This window comes from Canis lupus, chromosome 21, assembly GCF_011100685.1.
Source record: "Canis lupus familiaris isolate Mischka breed German Shepherd chromosome 21, alternate assembly UU_Cfam_GSD_1.0, whole genome shotgun sequence".
NCBI lineage: Eukaryota > Metazoa > Chordata > Mammalia > Carnivora > Canidae > Canis > Canis lupus.
In genome coordinates, this window is record NC_049242.1 from 26,435,438 (window position 1) to 26,455,453 (window position 20,016).

The 20,016-nt window shown below is 36.9% G+C and overlaps 1 protein-coding gene across 4 annotated transcripts in view; it reads right to left on the reverse strand.

Moving 5' to 3' along the window:
* Positions 1 to 20,016, reverse strand: part of NUP98 (nucleoporin 98 and 96 precursor) — a 118,341-nt gene that overhangs the window by 85,778 nt on the left and 12,547 nt on the right. For 2 of the 4 annotated variants that reach the window (XM_038568777.1, XM_038568778.1), the window contains exons 3-10: positions 16,353 to 16,454; positions 16,073 to 16,249; positions 14,038 to 14,177; positions 12,384 to 12,491; positions 11,164 to 11,344; positions 9,448 to 9,611; positions 5,949 to 6,086; positions 4,390 to 4,528 (exon numbers count right to left, since the gene is read on the reverse strand). In XM_038568777.1, coding sequence (XP_038424705.1) covers positions 4,390 to 4,528; positions 5,949 to 6,086; positions 9,448 to 9,611; positions 11,164 to 11,344; positions 12,384 to 12,491; positions 14,038 to 14,177; positions 16,073 to 16,249; positions 16,353 to 16,454 — 1,149 coding nt within the window. The remainder of the gene's footprint in view (positions 1 to 4,389; positions 4,529 to 5,948; positions 6,087 to 9,447; positions 9,612 to 11,163; positions 11,345 to 12,383; positions 12,492 to 14,037; positions 14,178 to 16,072; positions 16,250 to 16,352; positions 16,455 to 20,016) is intronic. The other 2 variants (XM_038568780.1, XM_038568779.1) reach the window with 2 other exon arrangements.

The window sequence follows — 20,016 nt, forward strand, 5'->3', positions numbered from 1 at the left end:
GTAAACTCCTTAATATCTGTCCTGGCAATGATTTTTTAGATGTAATGCAAAAAGCAAAGGCAACAAAAGCAGAAATAAACAACTGGGACTACATCAAATTCAAAAGCTTCTGTACAGCAAAGGGAACCATCAACAAAATAAAAGGCAGTCTACTGAATGAGGGAAAATATTTGCAAATCGTACATCTGGTAAGAGGCTAATATCCAATCAACAATCCAACAGCAAAAACACAATCTAATTAAAAAATAGGTAGAAGATCCTTGCAGACCTCTTTACAAAGAAGACATATAGATAGCCAAAAGACACATGCAAAGATGCTCAACATCATTAATTATCAGGGAAATGCAAATCAAAACCACAATGAGTTATCACCTCACACCTGTTAAAATGGCTATTATCCCAAGGACAAGAAATAACAAATGTTGGTGAAAACACAGAGAAAAGGGAACCCACGGTGCACTGTTGATGAGCATGTAAACTGGTGTAGACACTGTGGAAACAGTTTGGAGGGTCCTCAAAAAATTAAAACTATAATTACCATATGATCCAGCAATCCCCCTTCTGGGTATTTATTCAAAGGGGGAAAAAAAAAAAACTAACTCGAGAAGATATATGCACCCTCACATTCATTGTAGCATTATTTATAATAGTCAAGATACAAGATATAACCTAAGTAGCCATTGGTGGATAAACAGATAAAGATGTAGTACATGCATACAATGGAGTAGTATTCCACTATAAAGCACAATGAAATTTTACCATTTGTGACAACACAGATGGATTTTAAAGCATTGTGATAACTGAAGTAAACCATACAGAGAAAGACAAATATTGCATGATCTCATTTATATGTGTAATCTTGTAAAACAAAAAACCATATCTGTCTCACACATACAATGTATTGGTGGTTGCCAGAGGCAGAAATGGGGGATGGATGAAATGGGTAAAAGGGAATCAAAAAGTACAAACTTCCAGTTATAAAATAAAAAGTCACGGGGATGTAATGCGTATCATGGTGACTATAGTTAATACTGTCTTGCATATTTCGAAGTTCCTAAAATAGTAGACCTTAAAAGTTCTCATCACAACAAGTATAACTATGCATGATGACAGATGTTAACTAGACTATGGTGATCACTTCACAATATTACAGAAATAGCAAATTAATATGTCCTACACTTGAAACAAATGTTATACTTCAATTATATCACAATTCAGAAAAATGAGCTTTAAAAAAAAGATGTTTAAGTATACAAATAGCTCCTAACTGTCCACCTAATCATATAGTACAGAAAAACCACTGACTTATTGCCCATCACCATCTCATCAATACCTAAGGAATCAACCTTTCTAAATTGTTGCTCACAAATGCTGACATCCAACGAGTCTGTAATTCCTCTCCTAAAAGAATTCTATTTCTCCATTCATTTAGAAATTCAGACACTATCTTATATTCACTTAATCTTAAACTTGTCCCTGCCAGGAGTAATTACTTACTAAGAAAATGAACTAATATCTCTAAAGAATGACTTTAGGATCTCACAACACCAACTGTAGCAACTCTACAACTGTAGTAACTCTAACCCCAACCTTTAACTTTGTGGATTAATCAGCAGCAGAAACAAAATCCCGTAATGGATAATGTGTGGCTAACAATAATAGAATGATGCTCTTAATCTTTGTATAACTGTATTCCATTTCCAGATTGTTATATGGCTTATTTCCAAACAGAGGACTCTCGACCACAAACTCCAAGTTGACAGCTTCTCAAGAAAACAAGAATTTCAAAGAAAGCTTTACGCAGACAAGATCCCTCAAGAGTAGTAATGGAATGTTCAATTCACCCAAGTTCCCACCCTACAACCTTCATCTGACTTAGAAGTAATCCTTCCTCTTAGGGCCCCATTTATTCACTCAGTAATTCATTTAAGTTTTAGTGAGCATCTATTCTATGTCCGGCACTAGGTCAACACTGGAGATTAAAAAAGAAAAAAAAATAAGGACGATTAAGTTTCATCACATAAGCTAATAAGGCATATTAGATAAAAATGAAATCTTTCACTTTCAAATCATTGAACATGAGTATAAATAGATTTACACAAAAACAAAAAATCTCCAAACAAATCAGAAATCTGCAACCATGAAAGAACATTAAGTATATTTCAGTAAGTCCAGCCCATTTTATAATTTTAGCTTATATAAGTATCCAGATAAAAACAATTTTTTTTCTGACAATGAAGCATGCTACAAAAAAAAAAAAAAAAAACCAAAAGTGCATTTTCAAAGAAAGGAAAAAGTGGTTCTCCAGGGGCTAAATGAATCATAGCTATACAGTGGCTTATAGCCCTCAAAGCCCATATCATATAAACAGATAAAAGAAACACATGTGGTATTAAAATCTCACAGGGTGAGAAGATTATTAAGAAAAAAATGGTTTACAAAGCTTTTGGGGGAAGGAGTGGTAGTGATGAAAAAAGACTGAAAAACACTGGTTTAGCCCTTAAGTATCTTTCCCGTCTTAATTTTATAAAATAAGAAATAAGTACACATGTTAACCAAGCCCGCTGCCTCAAAACCACTCTTTCACAGAGTATAATAAAAAAGAATTCTAGGTGAAATGATAATCATTACTAGGAGTAAGTGACCAACACAAGAGGTAAAAAAAAAATCAAACTAAAGGGGCACCAGGGGGTGCAATTAGTTAAATGTCCGAATCTTGGTTTCAGTTCAGGTCATGATCTTGGGGATGGATGCTCAGCAGAGTCCACTTAGGATTCTCTCTACCTTTCCCGTAGCCCCTCCCCCATCCTGCACTCAAGCATGAACACTCTCTAAAGTAAATTATTTTTTAAAAAGCAAATTAAACACAAAAATTTAATAATTGGTACCTATTTTTCACATATATTTCTGTAATAATTCATGTTTAATGTAGTCCCTTTTTCCATACACTGTAAGACTTCTCAAAAACACCAAAAAATTATATAACTGCTGACCTATAGCAAATAACCATGTCTTTTTTTTTTTTTTTTTTTTTTTTAAAGTAATCCCTCCATCCAAAGGGAGGCTCAAATTCACGACCCTAAGATCAGGAGTCACATGCTCTTCCAATTGAGTCAGCCGGGCACTCCAACAACCATGTCTTTTCATTTATCTCTCAATAAATATTCCCAGTGTCTAATGATGTATCTGACACATAAAATCCTAACAGATACTTAAACCACTATTTCCCTTGGTCATGAAATGAACTTCCTTATCTTACTTATAACACAAATTATGTTAATTTGTTTAAAAGCTGATTTAGAACTTAATTAGGTAGTTACAGAAGACAAATGTTTCTATTAAGCAAGTTTAATGATTCCAACATTTCTCTAAATAGTTTAGGGTTATTTTTAAAATTATTCCATCTCAACTGTATTTTTCATATTTTTAAATGAACATAAAATATACTTTTATAGCTGAAAGAAAGCTTCAATTTTCAGTAAGAATCATCAAATCACCCCCCCCCCAAAATGAAATCTCTAAAAGAAAAATAATCAAAACAAAAACAACAAAAAACATTAAAAAGTCATCAAATCTCGGGACGCCTGGGTGGCTCAATGGTTGAGTGTTTGCTTTAGGCTCAGGTTATGATCTGAGTCCTGGGATTGAGACTCACATCGGGCTCCCCAGGGGAGCTTCTCCCTCTGCCTATGTTGCTGCCTCTCTCTATGTCTCTCATGAATAAATAAAATATTTTTAAAAAAATTCATCAAGGGATCCCTGGGTGGCGCAGCGGTTTAGCGCCTGCCTTTGGCCCAGGGCGCGATCCTGGAGACCCGGGATCGAATCCCACGTTGGGCTCCCAGTGCATGGAGCCTGCTTCTCCCTCTGCCTGTGTCTCTGCGTCTCTCTCTCTCTGTATGACTATCATAAATAAATAAAAGTTAAAAAAAATTAAAAAAAATAAAAAAAATAAAAAATTCATCAAATCTCATTTGTGCACTACTTCCCTGTTTGAAACCTGGCCTAAGAGAATGTGTTATCTCAACTGAATGTGTTTCATATGGTTTCTCAACTACTGGTGAGGTAATCCAAGAAAAAATTAATCTCCATTAGAAAAGCAACTTTCTACAAGGTACTACTGCATGTGTTGAATGGCCCATTTTATCCAAAGCCCATTTTATCCAAAGCAAGGAGTTAAGAGACTAATAATGAGGTAAGGGAATTTACATCTCTTCTAGGTATGTCAACCCAAGTCCATGATTTTAAACCTTTCCCCCTCTGGTACCTCATATCTAGCCACAGCTTACCTGAGAATTTTTAAATATTCCCAATCATATGAATCAGGAGAATGATGTGTGGTATAGTCAGTGTAACTTTAAGAGAGCCAAACCTGCTTTTTATATGTACCAAAATTGGAAGTGTTTGTATTGGTTCCTAAAGTCAGGGTTGGTTTGTTACCAAAGAGCCCGCCACTGGTTGTACCAAATGAAGGAGCACTGGTTGTGCTGGTTCCAAATGTAGTAAGCTTGTTATTGCCAAACAGGGTCTAAAAGGAACAAAATACAGAAAAGTTTTAAGTAGTAAAAAGATACATCCACACAGCAAATAGAGGCTACCTCAGGTATACGGAGTTGGATGTGAGGTAAGCAAGAGAAGATGTCATAACTTTTATGAAAAAAGTAGAAATAGGATGAATAAAGATTATCAGAAAAGTATACTAATCTGAATAAGATTCACTTTATAGAGCATGCTCTATAAAATCTGTAAAATCAATGGCAACCCTTCAGCAAACACAGTATTTCAGTGAGTCAAAGAAAACAATACAGTAATCAACTATTTTTTGACCTGGTAACAGAATGTATCATATTCAATCTGCAAATAGAAATAGTCACAATAAAAAATTTAAACATGTTAGGCCATGGAAGAATCTTCAAAAACATTAATGCTAAGTAAAAGAAATCAGTCACAAAAGTCTATATATTATGTGATTCAATGTTTATGAAATGACCAGAATAGATAAATCTAGACAGAAGGCCTGAAGTAATTGAGGGGAAATGAGAAGGGACTGAGTATGAGGTTTCTTTTTATTAAGGTGATCAGTATGTTCTAAAATGGAGTATGGTGATAGTTCCAATCTGTTGGTATACTAAAAACCACTGAATTATAAACTTTAAAAGGGTGAATTGTATAGCATATGGATTATATCTCAATAAAGTGGTTACTAAAAACTTTTTGAAGCATTATTTAATTTTCTCAATTTCTCACCTTAATTAGCTGCCCAAAGAAAAGTTAGGAAATAACAGATTTCAATTTCCATGAAAATCACGTTTTGGAATTTTTCTTTCCTTTACATTATCTACAACATGTGTCAAAGCTTTTTTTAAATGGGTACATAATACAGATTGGCTGTTTCATACTGATTCTCATATAGTTAAGTAAGTGGCAATACAGAATTCACCGATATTTTTAAGTCAGGTGCACTTGTAAATAGTAGTTTACTTAAATGACTTAACAAGGAACACAATTCAGTTAAGCCTCCAACTACATGAAAACCATGAGACCACCAACAATTTTAGCAAGTTCAAAAATTTAATTATCAAGTATCACATTGACTTTTCACCCCAAACAGAGGTTAGATACAGGAAGTAAAAATTACCCGATTTTAAGAATGATAGCACTTCAATTTACACTCAATAATTTAAACAACTGGAGTGATAGTGTGCCATCAGAAATAAACTGTTTATTAGTACCGAGGCAAAGAAGTTTAAAAAAGAACTTACTACTTGAAAATTAACTGACTAAAGTTACCTTGTTATTCTTTTTTGCACCAAAGAGCTTTTAGTTATTTCCAGTATCAGGTCATATTATGTATCCAGTAAAAAATACTTGCTAGTTAAATCTTTCTTAGAAATCCCTTTAACAAATGTATACATATCTTCAAATTAGAGTCAACTGTAAAAACTTACCGAACCAACAGCACCAAATCCAGTGTTGGGCTGCCCAAAGAGACCTGTTCCTGTTCCAAATGCTGTCCCAGTGCTGGTATTTGTAGCTGTCCCAAAAAGACCTCCAGGTTGTGAAGCTTGGGTTACCCCAAATAAACCCTGCAAAAGGTAATGTACATTAAAAGATATCCTACAACAATCAGTTTTAAGTCTTAGGTTAATAATAGTTGCCATTTTTAAAAAGCTTTTTTGATATTATACTAAACACAAAGAGTTCCTTTCTTCACAACAACCCTAATGAGGGCCATTTTCAAAAAACAAAGAAACAGATACATACCTCAGGGCAGTTAAAAACTTGCCCAATATGTCACAGATCCTGACTGACAGAACCAGAAATTAGAATCTACATCTATAAGCCCAATGAGTTCTGAGATCCTGGGCAGCTAGTAAGACTTTATACTAACTCTTGTGCTCTACAAAGTAGCGGAGTTGCAGCACTGAAAACAAAATATGGGGCAGCCCAGGTGGCTCAGTGGTTTAGTGCCACCTTCAGCCCAGGACATGATCCTGGAGTGCCAGGATCGAGTCCCGCATCAGGCTCCCTGCATGGAGCCTGCTTCCCCTCTGCCTCTGTCTCTACTTCTCTCTCTCTCTCTCTCTCTGTCTCTCATGAATAAACAAATGTTAAAAAAAAAAAAAAAAGGGTCAAGGAGGTAAGAATAAGAAAGCCCCTCACCTTTATAAAAAAAAAAATGACAGAATGCTTCATTTTCAAAGAGTTATGCCAAAATAACTAATCAATACTGAGCTGGGGAATGTACTTTGAAGCAAGTAACTGAAAACAATCGGAGGAAATAACCAATCTGGACAGAGGCAGGAGTATAAAGTTCAAAAGTCGCCTTAATTTGAGATGAGCAACTACACTCATTTCAAATAAGAAAATATTTAAGAATGTATTTATTTATGCATTAGTTAACAAAAGAAAAATACTGCACTAATAGACTATTACTGCTGAAATGAGAACTCAACATAGTATTGGGGTTGTTTTTCAAAATGTATTCGAGAGACAGAGCAAGCCCACATAGGGGGTAAAGTAGATGGAGAGGAGCAGAGGGAGGGAGAGACCATCTCAAGCAGACTCCCTGCTGAGCAGGAAGCCTGATGTGGGGCTCAATCTGATGTACCCGATATCATGATCTGAATCAAAACCAAAAGCCAGATGCTTAACTAACTGAGCCTCTACCCAGGTGCCCCAAACATCATGGTTTGTTTTTTTTTAATTTTTAAAAATTTATTTATGATAGTCACACACAGAGAGAGAGAGAGAGAGAGAGAGAGAGAGAGAGAGAGAGGCAGAGACATAGGCAGAGGGAGAAACAGGCTCCATGCACCGGGAGCCTGACATGGGATTCGATCCCGGGTCTCCAGGATCAGGCCCCAGGCTGCAGGAGACGCTAAACTGCTGTGCCACCGGGGCTGCCCCTGGATCAAATACTTAAATGTAAGAGCTGAAATACAGGGACGCCTGGGTGGCTCAGTGGTTGAGCACCTGCCTTCTGCCTTCAGCTCAGGGCGTGATCCTGGAGTCCCGGGATTGAGTCCCACATCGGGCTTCCTGCAGGGAGCCTGCTTCTCCCTCGGCCTGTGTTCTCTGAATAAATAAATAAATAATCTTTTTTTTTTAATTTTTATTTATTTATGATAGTCAGAGAGAGAGAGAGAGAGAGAGAGAGAGAGAGGCAGAGACACAGGCAGAGGGAGAAGCAGGCTCCATGCACCAGGAGCCCGACGTGGGATTCGATCCCGGGTCTCCAGGATCGCGCCCTGGGCCAAAGGCAGGCGCCAAACCGCTGCGCCACTCAGGGATCCCTAAATAAATCTTTAAAAAAAAAAAAAAAAAAAGTATTTGATCCATTCTGAGTTAACGTGTATAGATGCCACAACGGTAGGAAGAAAGAATCTAGTCACATTTTTTCCAAATGCATTTTTATGCATTGAAAAATCAATTGTCCTTGGGGAACCTGGGTAGCTCACTAGGTTGAATCTCTTGATTTCAGCTCAGGCCATGATCTCAGGGTTGTGGGACTGAGCCCCACACATTGGGCTCCTTACTCAATAGGGAGTCTGCCCCTTTCCATCTCTCTCTGCACTACCCTCCCTGCTTATACTCTCTAAAATTAATTAATCTTAAAAAAAAAAAAGAGAGAGAGAGAAAGAGAAAGAAAGAAAATTCAATTGTCCTAGCACCATTTGTTGAAAAGACTCTTCTTTCCCCATTGGGAACTGTTTTGGTTTTATTGTTACAAATCATTTCTGTGGAAATGTGAGGGTTTATTTCTGGACTCTCAATTCTATTACACTGATCTGTATGTCTAGCCTTATGTCAGTACCACAGTCTTGATTACTACCACTTTATAGTAAACTTGAAAATTAAGAAGTGTGGGTCCTCCAGCTTTCCTCTTTCTCAAGATTATTTTAGCTATTCTGGGTCCCTTTCTATTCTTTGTTGAGTGTTTTTATCATGAAAGGGTGTCAAATGCTTTTTCTGCACGTACTGAGGTGATCATGTGGTTTATTCTTTTTTCTTTTTTCTTAAGTGCACTCCACATCTCACCTTGCCTCACATGGAGTCCAATGCAGGGCTTGAACTCACAATCCTGAGACCAAGATCTAAGTTGAGATCAAGAGTTGGACATTTAACTGAGTCACCTAGGCATCCTTTTTAAATTCAATTTCTCTGGTTCATGACATTGATTAGTTTTTCTATACTGAATCAACTTTCTGAGATGAATCCCACTTGGTCATGGTTGCAATCTTTTTCATATATTATTGAATTTTGTTTGCCAGTATTTTTAAGACTGTGGGGTCTGGCTGTACTCGTTTTTTAATCAGATAAAGTATCTCTAACTTAAAGGCTAGTTAAATTCCAAGAACTTGAGTCAATAAATCATACCTCTAATTAACCTGAATTTTATTCCTCCCCAAGTCCTTAGAAATAAACTGGTAATGACTCAGGACTTTCTCTTTTGCTTTTTGATAGAAACCAAGTATCCAATATGGCTTTGAGTTTTAGTGCTCCCTTATTTATTTTAACAAATTACACATCTTTGCCTGACCCCACACTTAAGGAAAAAAGGTGAAAGAATATTCTGAAATATAGCCGGTAATTTATAAGTATATTCTCTTATTACTCTACAGAACGGATAGAGCCAATGGCCTCCTTCAGGATGGCCAATTCTAGCACACTAACCAGCTCCTAGTGAAATATGCTTAGAAAGAATAAGTGACTTGAACAACAGCCTCTCAATGAGTAAAAAGTAGAGCTTGCACTAGAATCTAGGTTTTAATTATTTATATTTTGCTCTTTCCTCTACTATATACCATCAATCCTTAACAACTACAGGAGAAGTAGAGCTTACTAGTTTGACATGATTAGAAGTCTCATTACTTAGCTCTATGAATATATGGTGTGGAGGTTTTTTTTTTGGTGTGGAGTTTAATTAAGGGCCTGGTTCCTTACCATGGTGTTGGTGCTTGGCTGTCCTAGTGTGCTGGTATTACCAAAGGAAAAGCCAGTGTTCTGGGTGGTTATGGCCTGGGCAAACGGTTTGCTGAAGAGGCTGGTAGTCTGCTGATTCTGTTGGCCAAAGAGACCACCTGGATTTGTTCCAAATCCAGTGGTACCTTTCAGAAAAAAAGAAATAAAGTAAAAATAAATGAAGAAAACCTTCCTCAAACCTCACATTATTCAGTTACTGTAACAGCCTTAAAACTCTTGATTATATATATAAATTAGTCTACATTCAGTCATTACTCAAACTGGATAACCATTTCATTCCCGATCTTTTTTTTCACCTAACTAGGATTTGGTTCAGACTTTAATTCCTACAATACTCTGATCCCAAGAACCCTTGCTGGGCTTTGTGATTTTCCTTGGTAAGTCCAAAACTTTATTCTGTTTTAAAAGATACTACACTACACTTAAAATCTATTAAGTGTATTTTAACCTTGTTAGATTACGTTTTTGAGAACAGAAGCTTTCTCTTTATATATCCAGCATAGGCTACATTGTACTTGATAATGAATATATGGCTAAACCACACCACAGAATACCAAGATTGAAATGAATGTTAAATGCCACTTAAACATGTATATATCTATATATTTGGGTGTGTATAAATCTCTCTAAAAGATCTCAAAAAAAGTCTATTTTTTGTTTGTTTCTATGTAAGCAAAATGGTAGCTAGAGGAGGAAAAGATACCTTTGGTTACAGACTTTATTGTGTCTCATGAGCTTTTTATCACATATATATAACATCTATGGAAAAGTAACATTTGTATAAAGTAATTTAGTCATCACCATAAACTTCCCTCTTTCACATTCTAAATCAAAGCAATCTATCAGCAAATCCCACCAGTTCTATATTCAAACTGGGTCCGGAATCTAACATTTTTACCACCTTCATCATCTCTCAAGTGAATGAATCAACAGCTTTTATAACTGATTAGTTTTTACACTTGCTCCCTACAATCTTTTCCTTTTTCTGGATTTTTTGAAGTTGATACACAACTATATTAGTTTCAGGTATACCACACAGTGACTTGACAAGTCTCTAGGTTATGCTATGCTCACAAACGTAGCTACCACACTTTTTTCCCCCCTCATTGTAAAATGTAGTTTTATTAAAGCATAGGGACAGGACTCATGAGCAAAAAGAGCTGCCTACCACAATCTACTCTTAATACAGCAGCCTTCAGATGATCCTTCATTCATCATTATATGACTCCTCTTTCTACACCTTCTAATGGCTTTCCAACTCAAAAATTCAAATTTTGACACTGGTCCACAAAGTTCCATAAAATAGAGTCCCTGTATCTTTCAATAATTCCCCTTGGTCTTTATCACTTTGGAAAAACCTCAGGGTTTTTTATTTTTTAGAGTTATAGCTTCCTTTGGCTGGAATGTTCTTCCAACAGAAATCTGTATAGCTTTATCTTTTGCCTTCCTCTGAGAGGTCACTTTTCAAATATCACCTTATCAAAGTGAGTACCTTTTAACCACCTTTATCTAAAACTATTTCTTTCCCCCCGACACACACACATCAGACACACTATTCCTCCACCACCCCTGAATTATTTTTCTCCATAGCATTTATCAAAAAAATGACAATTATGTTTTACTTTTATAGTTGTCTATCCCTCATCAATATGGCTCAATATGATGCCAAGTGCTTACTAGTTCCAAAGGCTGTTTTGTTCTGACCATATGCAAAGCCTGAATTAGTGGTAGAGGAGCTGAAGAGTCCTGTTGCACTGGAGGTGGCTGGAGAAGACCCAAACAAGCCAGCTGTGGTACCTGCTCCCACTTGGTTCTGCGGGCCTTTCCGGTTTGCCTGATAATCCTCTAAACGAAGTTCCTAGAGGAAAGAAAAGCATATTTCCCACCTTAAAAGGCAGCCCAAAAAATTATTTAGGAAACTAAATACCTAAAATTTAGAATTCAATTTCCATGTTCACATAGGAACCATGACTAAAAACCAGAAACTACAGAACATTAACAATATCATTACAGAAAAACACTGTCAATAATGTAGAGTGGACATTAAAATCCATACCACAATCACTAAAACTACAGGCCAAAGGACCAACCATATCTTAATTTTAATTATCTCTTAAAAGCAATAATGCTTTCTTCTAATAGAATGCTATATAATAAACTTATCTACTCCCACTCCAAATGTAAAAATTATCCAAGGATTCTAGGGTGGGGTAAGAGGTCTTAGAAAATTAGGGCAAGAAGGGATAAAATTTAACATTAACAGTTTTGTCTCACAAGTCAGGACGTTTCTATATACTCCAATAAAGCAAGTACAGTTTGGGATGTAGAAGAAACAAAAGCTACAATCATGCATAACACTCAAAATATACAACACACTACCTATCACTTAGTAATAAGAATGAACAAACTGTAACCTCATGCAATACCATGGATAAATCTCACAATGTGGAAAAACAAACTTAGCTTGGTATGTAATGTAAGATTCCAGCTGTATAAAGTTTGAAATGAGGACAACATGGGCAGTCACAATAGTGGTTACCTTTGGTTACCTTTGCGGGGGTAGGGGGTGGTGAAATGTGAGTAAGCAACATAAAATCACAATAGACTAATAAAACCATACCAGTACATACAGCTAAATATTGCCCTGCCTAAAACAAGAGATGTATAAACAATACGTTAATTCAAAAAAAGAATTTGGTTGTGGGGCGCATGGCTGGCTTAGTCAGGAAAGCATGTGACTCTTAATCTCGGGCATAGAGCTTACTTAAAAATGTCACTAGTTTTTTTTACATAAACCCAGTGTGAACCTCTTAATCTCAAAAATAAAACATTTTTAAAAGCTGCCTTCCAATAGAATCAAAAGGTTAGGCTGATATTCTGTATTGCATTTTACTGACCTCTAGTGACTTGCTTTCATATTCTTTCATAGCAGTAATACACTGATGCTTGGTACTGATGTTCGTGCTAACTCCAGCTTTAACCATAGTATCTGTACCAGTTGGAGGCTGCAAAGGAAGATAAAGGCAAATATGAAAGTCTAAAGCAAATGTTTAATTCCAAACGTTAAATCCCTAATCTCAAAGACAATTCTTCAATCACTGAACTCTACAGTAACCAGTCTTATAGGTCTTCTGCTAAACAAGATAGTTTCAAGGGCACTTAATTAAATATATTGTATTTCTGATCTCTCCTCTCCTTATGTCAAGGTTATCTAAATAAATCAATCTCAATAATTGTTATCACAGGCATTAAGCCCATAACTAAGCTATCTAATTATCTGCTAAAATACACTTAAGGGACTTCCGGCCTGGGTGGCTCAGGTCATGATCTCAGGGTCTTGGGATTGAGCCCCACAGTGGGCTCACCGCTCAGCAGGGAGTCTGCTTCTCCCTCTCCCTCTCTGCTCTGTCTTTCTCAAATAAGTAAAAATCCTTTTAAAAAAAAATATGGGGGATCCCTGGGTGGCACAGCGGTTTGGCGCCTGCCTTTGGCCCAGGGCGCGATCCTGGAGACCTGGGATCGAATCCCACATCGGGCTCCCAGTGCATGGAGCCTGCTTCTCCCTCTGCCTCTGTCTCTGCCTCTCTCTCTCTCTGTGACTATCATAAATTAATAAAAATTAAAAAAAAATAAAAAAAATAAAAATAAAAAAAATATGGAAGCCTGGATTTTTTCCCTATAACCTTATGAGGAAAAAGGAACAATCTATAACTAAAAGATTTCTCCATGTACTGTCAGTTTTCTTAATTATTGTACTTTCCAGGAGATAACACACAGTATTTTTCACTATCATTTATATTTAATTTTATTTTAAATTTAGGTTTCTAAATTTAGTATTAGGACTTCACCACCTTACCTGAGAAATTCTTCATTTCCTAGAATAAGTTTTAACAAGAAGTTAAGCCAAGACCTATTTTTCCCAGGTTTTCTTTAGGCTAATTGCAACTCCAGCCTATTCTAAATATCTCCCAATCAATCACATCAAGTGGTATCTTGCATCAAGTAGTATTCCATACATTTTCATTAACAAATCTTCTACTCTAACCCTCTACCAAGTCGTCTCAAAAAAGCCAAAGAAAACATTAAACTCTATTGCCCCATTTGACATTTCATCAAAAGTTTTATTTTTCATTGGCAAACGGAATACTGATGAGTTATTCTATCTCCTTAAAGAGACCCTATTTTCAATATTTTTTTTAGTTTGCCCCCTCATTCCTTTATGTATGTAAGGAATGGTTGATCATTCAGAAGCAAGTTATGAATGCAGTAAATACAAGTTCAACCTCATACTACCTATTGCAATCAACCTTATGAATATAAATTTGATTGGGTTGAGCATGATTCAAAAACATATAATCAAGATTTATGTTTCATGACTTTTCCTACCTACCATATAAATATTTACAGATTTTGTTCTTAACGTATCTTTCAAGAAGAGTGAGACTAAACTGTGCATAACTGGAAAAGAGAAATCTTACAATTCATCCTACAAAGAGATATATACAAATGGAAGGGTAATATATTCCACAAAGACTGGAAGAAAATACTTACATTGAACTTAATAGTGGTTCCAGTAGGAGCAGCTGTAAAACTACTTGGCCCAAAGAGAGAACCAGATGTGCTACCAAAAGGATTGGAGGTTGTATTTGTAGTACCAAAAAGTCCCCCACTGCTAGTACTTGTTCCAAAATCTGTAAATTAGGAAGAAAAAGAAGATGGCAACAGTTAAGAATTTAAGAATCTGTAAGTTATCTTGGAATTGGGCTATGATGCCATAGCAGCATTACTTTTACATCCTCAATTTTTCTATTTTTCAAGTCTCCCTAGCAGGATGCCTGGGTGGTTCAGTCGTTGAGTGCCTGCCTTCCATTCCATGTAGTGGTCCAGGGGTGCTGGGATCGATTCCTGCATCAGGCTCCCTACGAGGAGTCTGCTCCTCCCTCTGCCTATGTCTCTGCCTCTCTCTCTCTCTCTGTCTCTCTCATGAATAAATAAAATCTTTTTAAAAAAGAAAAAAAAAAAGTCTCCCTAGCAAGGATGTTCAAACAGGTATTTCATAAGACACATACATAATTCTAAGCTCCCAACTTTGAAATGAAACAAAATCTGAATCCTTTTGTCAGCTAAGTGCCTATAAAGTTCTTCTTGGGCCAACATGGAAGATAAGTGAAAAGAAATAGTACTCTATTTCATCATAAATTTTATCTCATTTCTCCTTTCTTGATAAGATTACATGCTGAATGAACTTGTCTCTTGAATTCAACAGGGGTCACAGTAAATTTTCTTTACATATATTAATATGAACATGTACAAAGAACCAAAAAGTTCAAAAGTCCTATTAGGTGAACCAGACAGGTTAATACATAACTTTGCCCAGAAAAATAATTTAGAAAAATTAGTAGGCATGTTGACTATTTTACAGAATAAATCCTGATTGTCTTACTTTTCCAAAAAGCTGATTTTCAAAAAATTATGTAAAAGCGAATTTAATTGTTATCTAAGGAATATGCTTTTCAAAGTAAGAGAAATACTGGTTCTCAAGAAGTTATACATAGGTGCAGAAGTATCAGTAAGAAATAAGGCTATCTGCCAATATTTAATAGTAAGTGACACCCTAATTACCAATTTAAGGTGAATGTGTTTTCTCACTGACAAACTATTTCTTTTCTAAAAACATGTCCTAATGTATGGTTTCAAGTAAACTAATTCAAGTGCTTTTGAATTAGCACTTTAAATTGCATTTTAAATTGTCGTGGTTAAAATACTTTAATACTGCTGCAACTTTCCCTTTGTGAAATATTGATAGCTGGCTGACTTTTCATTCTGCTACACTTTTGCACTGGGAATGCCTCAAAACACACAGCATATCTATTTAGCTAGTAGTGGTTATCTCAATGTACTGTCTGGAGAAGCACCCCTAGGCCACATTTAGACTTAAAGAGAAAGAAACCATCAATTAAAAACATCTGCCATGGGGGCACCTGGGTCACTTAGTCAGTTAAGCATCTGACTCTTGGCTTCAGCTCAGGTCTTGATCTCAGGGTTGTAGGTGCAAGCCCTCCACTAGGTGTGGAGCCCACTTAAATAAAACAACAAAACATCTGCCATGGATAAGGATAGATATGGAGTGGAAGAGTAACCATGTCACATTCAGTATCTGTCATTCCTGCTTTATTTTGTTTTTTTTTTTTTTCCATTCCTGCTTTAAAAGTGTCTTGTACCCAATGTGAATCAGAGGCAAGAAGGTGCCCTTGAAGTACAATATGGCTGACCACATGCATTTCTCCTTGAAATTCTCCTAACACTTAAGACATTACTGTGACCTGGCTTTTCACCCAATCTCTGGTCATTCTATATCAGGAGCCTCTTCCTCTGCATATCCCCTTAAAATACTAGTGCTTCTCAAATTTCCACTCTTGGAGAGGTAATCTCCTTTCCAGCCCATTAAACTTTTCAATACATTTTGAATGTTTTTGCCGTCTGGTAGAAAAAGGAGATAAAGGAACACAGGAAAAGAAGAAAGAATGCATTCAATAAGCAAATCAAATTATTGCATGCAGAAGTCCAATGATGTCCTCCTACTTACTTCCAAAGCCAGTTGGTTTATTTTGTGCAAAGGCATTGTTTTGGGATGAGAAGAGACTGGTCCCTGTACTTGCAGTTCCAAACAAGCTATTTGATGTTCCTGTTGATGTGCCAAACCCAAAGCCAGTGCTTGTGGAAGTAGCTGGCTGACTAAATGAATTAGTACCAAATAATCCTCCTGGGGAGATGGAAAGAGGAAAAAACAATTAAATAGATGGATTGGAACTGAAGCCCTATACCAGCTATGAACAAACCAACTGTAATCCGAGTAAAACCCCTACCTGGTTTGGTCTGTGAATTTCCAAAGAGGCCTCCAGTATTGTTGCTAGAACCAAATGCAGATGTTCCAAATGCCCCTCCACTAGTAGTGCCAAACCCAGTGTCTGAAAAAGCAAAATCCAAGGTCAAAATAAAATCTAAATCAGATGACCCGATGAAAAGGATTTTAGTATTTCCTTTTTTTTTTTTTGAATTTGTATTTTAGTATTTCCTAACATTCTGTGTTTGAATAGGATCACGGGTCTAATCTGAAAACGACTTTCTCAAAATTCCATCAGACTACAAATTATAGAGTTAAAATTGAGCCAGACATTTTATTCATTGATCCAGGTGAAAAAAACAAAAAGAGGTGTTGACAGGATTATAAAAAAAAAAAAAAAAAAAAAAAAAGTGTGCCACGATAACTAGTGAATCTGAGCTACAGTCAAAAATAAAGTAATCAAAATTAGTGTTAGAAAGGCACCTGAGATGAGCACTGGGTGTTTTACGCTATGTTGGCAAATTGAATTTAAATTAAAAAAAAAAAAATTAAAGGGACGCCTAGGTGGCTCAGCAGTTGAGCGTCTGCCTTTGGCTCAAGGCATGATCCTGGGGTCCTGGGATTGAGTCCCACATCAGGCTTCCTGCATGGAGCCTGCTTCTCCCTCTGCCTATGTCTCTGCCTCTCTCTCTCTGCGTCTCTCATAAATAAATAAATAAATAAATAAATAAATAAATAAATAAATAAATAAATAAATATAAATAGATAGATAGATAGATAGATAGATAGATAGATAGATAGATAGATAGATAGATTTTAAACAATGAAAGCGTTAAGTTCTTTCCAGGCATCATGCATTCCATAGTCAATGGAATGAATGGTTCTTTTTTAGAGGAACGGCATCAGAATGACTTGGGAAGGTTTTTCAAAATATACATGCTGAGGTTCCAACCAAGATGCACTAGTTCCATACTTCTATGAAAGAAAAGATGTTATTAAAAAAAAAAAAAAAAAAAAAAAAAACCAATTCCACGAGTAATTATAATGGGCACTGTTTGTTAAAAAGCCAAGGACCTAGATGTACACAGTATTTTAAGAAGTCAAAAGCAGGGTAGGGTGCCTGGGTCGCTCAGTTGCTTAAGTGTCTGCTTAACCTCAGATCATGATCCCCGGGTCAAGAGCGTGGCCCTGCACTGGGCTCCCTGCTCAGTGGGGAATCTGCCCCTCCCCTCATTCATGCTTGTACATGCTCTCTCCCCCCAATAAATAATTTTTTAAAATCCTTAAAAGTAAAAAGGTCAGAAGAGAGTTGAAAAAAAAAAAAGGGCAGCCCGGGTGGCTCAGCGGTTTGGCGCCCCCTTTAGCCCAGGGCCTGATTCTGGAGACCTGGTATGGTGTCCCACATCAGGCTCCCTGCATGGAGCCTGCTTCTCCCTCTGCCTGTGCCTGTGCCCCTCTCTCTCTCTCTCTCATGAATAAATATTAAAAAAAAAAAAGAAAAAAATTTCCTCTATTGTATTTTTTATTACATATAATTAAGGAAGTTTGGAAGTTATACTTTTAAAAAATCCCCACCAGTTAGGAGAAAGTTTCTGGGGACGCTTGGGTGGCTCAGAGGTTGAGCATCTGCCTTCAGCTCAGGGCGTGATCCCAGGGTCCTGGGATCAAGGACCCTCTGCCTATGTCCCTTTGCCTATGTCTCTGCCTCTCTCTCCGGGTCTCTCATGAATAAATAAATAAAATCTTTAAAAAAAAAAAAGTTTCTGGGGATTTGCATTAAAATAAGTCTGTTCAAATACTCTTCCCCTAAAGAGAGAAGGATAAAAACAAGACTAGGAAAATCGTGATTGCTGAAGCTGAGAGATAAGTACATGAGAGTTCATTATACCATTCTTTTTACTTTTGTCTAAGTCTAAAATTTTAAACTACAAGTTTAAATGTGAATTAATAAGCATTGCTACAGGCAACTAGTATCATGTACAATACTGAGTAGAAAGGGAAGTGGATCTTAGGAGGGCTGGTGGGTATTAGGGATCTCGGCATTTTAACAGTTTTATTTCTGAATGTCATGTATTATTCAGAACAAATCTCACAATCTATTCAATAACTGCATTTTTTTTTACTACAATATAAAGAGATTATTTCCTGGTCTAAAAATCATTAACACAGTAACTTTTTGCTACAAGAACCAATTAATAAAATATTTTGGGGGGGGGGCACCTAGCTAGCTCAGTTGGTAGATCATGTGACTCTTGGTCTCAGGGTCATGAGTTCAAGCCCCATATTGGGTGTGGAGCCTATTTTAAAAAAAAAAAAGAAAAGGACAAGAAGGGGCACCTGGGTGGCTCAATAGGTTAAGCATTTGCCTTCAGCTCAGGTCATGATCTCAGGGTCCTAGGATAGAGCCCCTTGTCAGGCTCACTGCTCAATGAGAAGTCTACTTCTCCCTCTCCCTCTGCCCTCCCCCCACTGTCCTACCCCCCCCCCACCTCCAGCTTGTGCTCTCTCTCAAATACATCAATTCTTTAAAAAAAATTTTTCTCTTTCCCTCTGCCAGTCTCCTTAACCAACCCCCCACCCGGCTCATATGAATGCTCACTCTTGCTCGCTCTCAAAAAAAAAAAAAAAAAAAAAAAAAAAAAAATTCAAGGACCTTCTATGAATGATCAAAAAACCATGAAAACTCAGAACTTATTTCTATTGTCTTAGAAATTTCTAACAAGGGATCCCTGGGTGGCACAGCGGTTTGGCGCCTGCCTTTGGCCCAGGGCGCGATCCTGGAGACCCGGGATCGAATCCCACGTCGGGCTCCCGGTGCATGGAGCCTGCTTCTCCCTCTGCCTGTGTCTCTGCCTCTCTCTCTCTCTGTGTGTGACTATCATAAATAAATAAAAAAAAAAATTAAAAAAAGAAATTTCTAACAAGATCTTATCTGGTCATTTATCAGAGAACTTGTTATAAGACCAAAGTATGAATAAAATTCCTGGGCAGCCCGGGTGGCTCAGCGGTTTAGCACTGACTTCAGCCCAGGGTGTGATCCTGGAGACTCGGGATTGAGTCCCACGTCAGGCTCCCTGCATGGAGCCTGCTTTTCCCTCTGCCTGTGTCTCTCTCTGTGTCTCTCATGAATAAAATCCTAAAAAAAAAAAAAAAAATTCCTATCTAAAGCAATCAGAATGATTTGTTTTTTTAAATATTTATTCAAGGGCAGCCCCAGTGGCTCAGAGGTTTAGCGCCACCTTCAGCCAGGGGCATGATCCTGGAGACCCAGGATCGAGTCCCACATCGGGCTCCCTGCATGGAGCCTGCTTCTCCCTCTGCCTGTGTCTCTGCCTCTTTCTCTCTCTGTGTGTCTCTCATCAATCAATAAATAAAATCTTAAAAAAAAAAAAAAATTAAAAACAAATAAATAAATATTTATCCAAGTATAATTAACACATGGTGTTACATTCATTTCAGTTTCATTAGTTTCAGACTCTGTATTTAAAAGTATGTGCTTTAGTCTTTTTTCTTTGTTCATTTGTTTTGTTTCTTAAATTCCACATGAGAGGAATCATGGTATTTGTCTTTCTCTGACTTACTTCACTTAGCATTATACCCTCTAGGTCCATCCATGTTGCTACAAATGGCAAGAGCTCATTCTTTTTTTGTGACTGAATAATATTCCACTTTACGTGTGTGTGTGT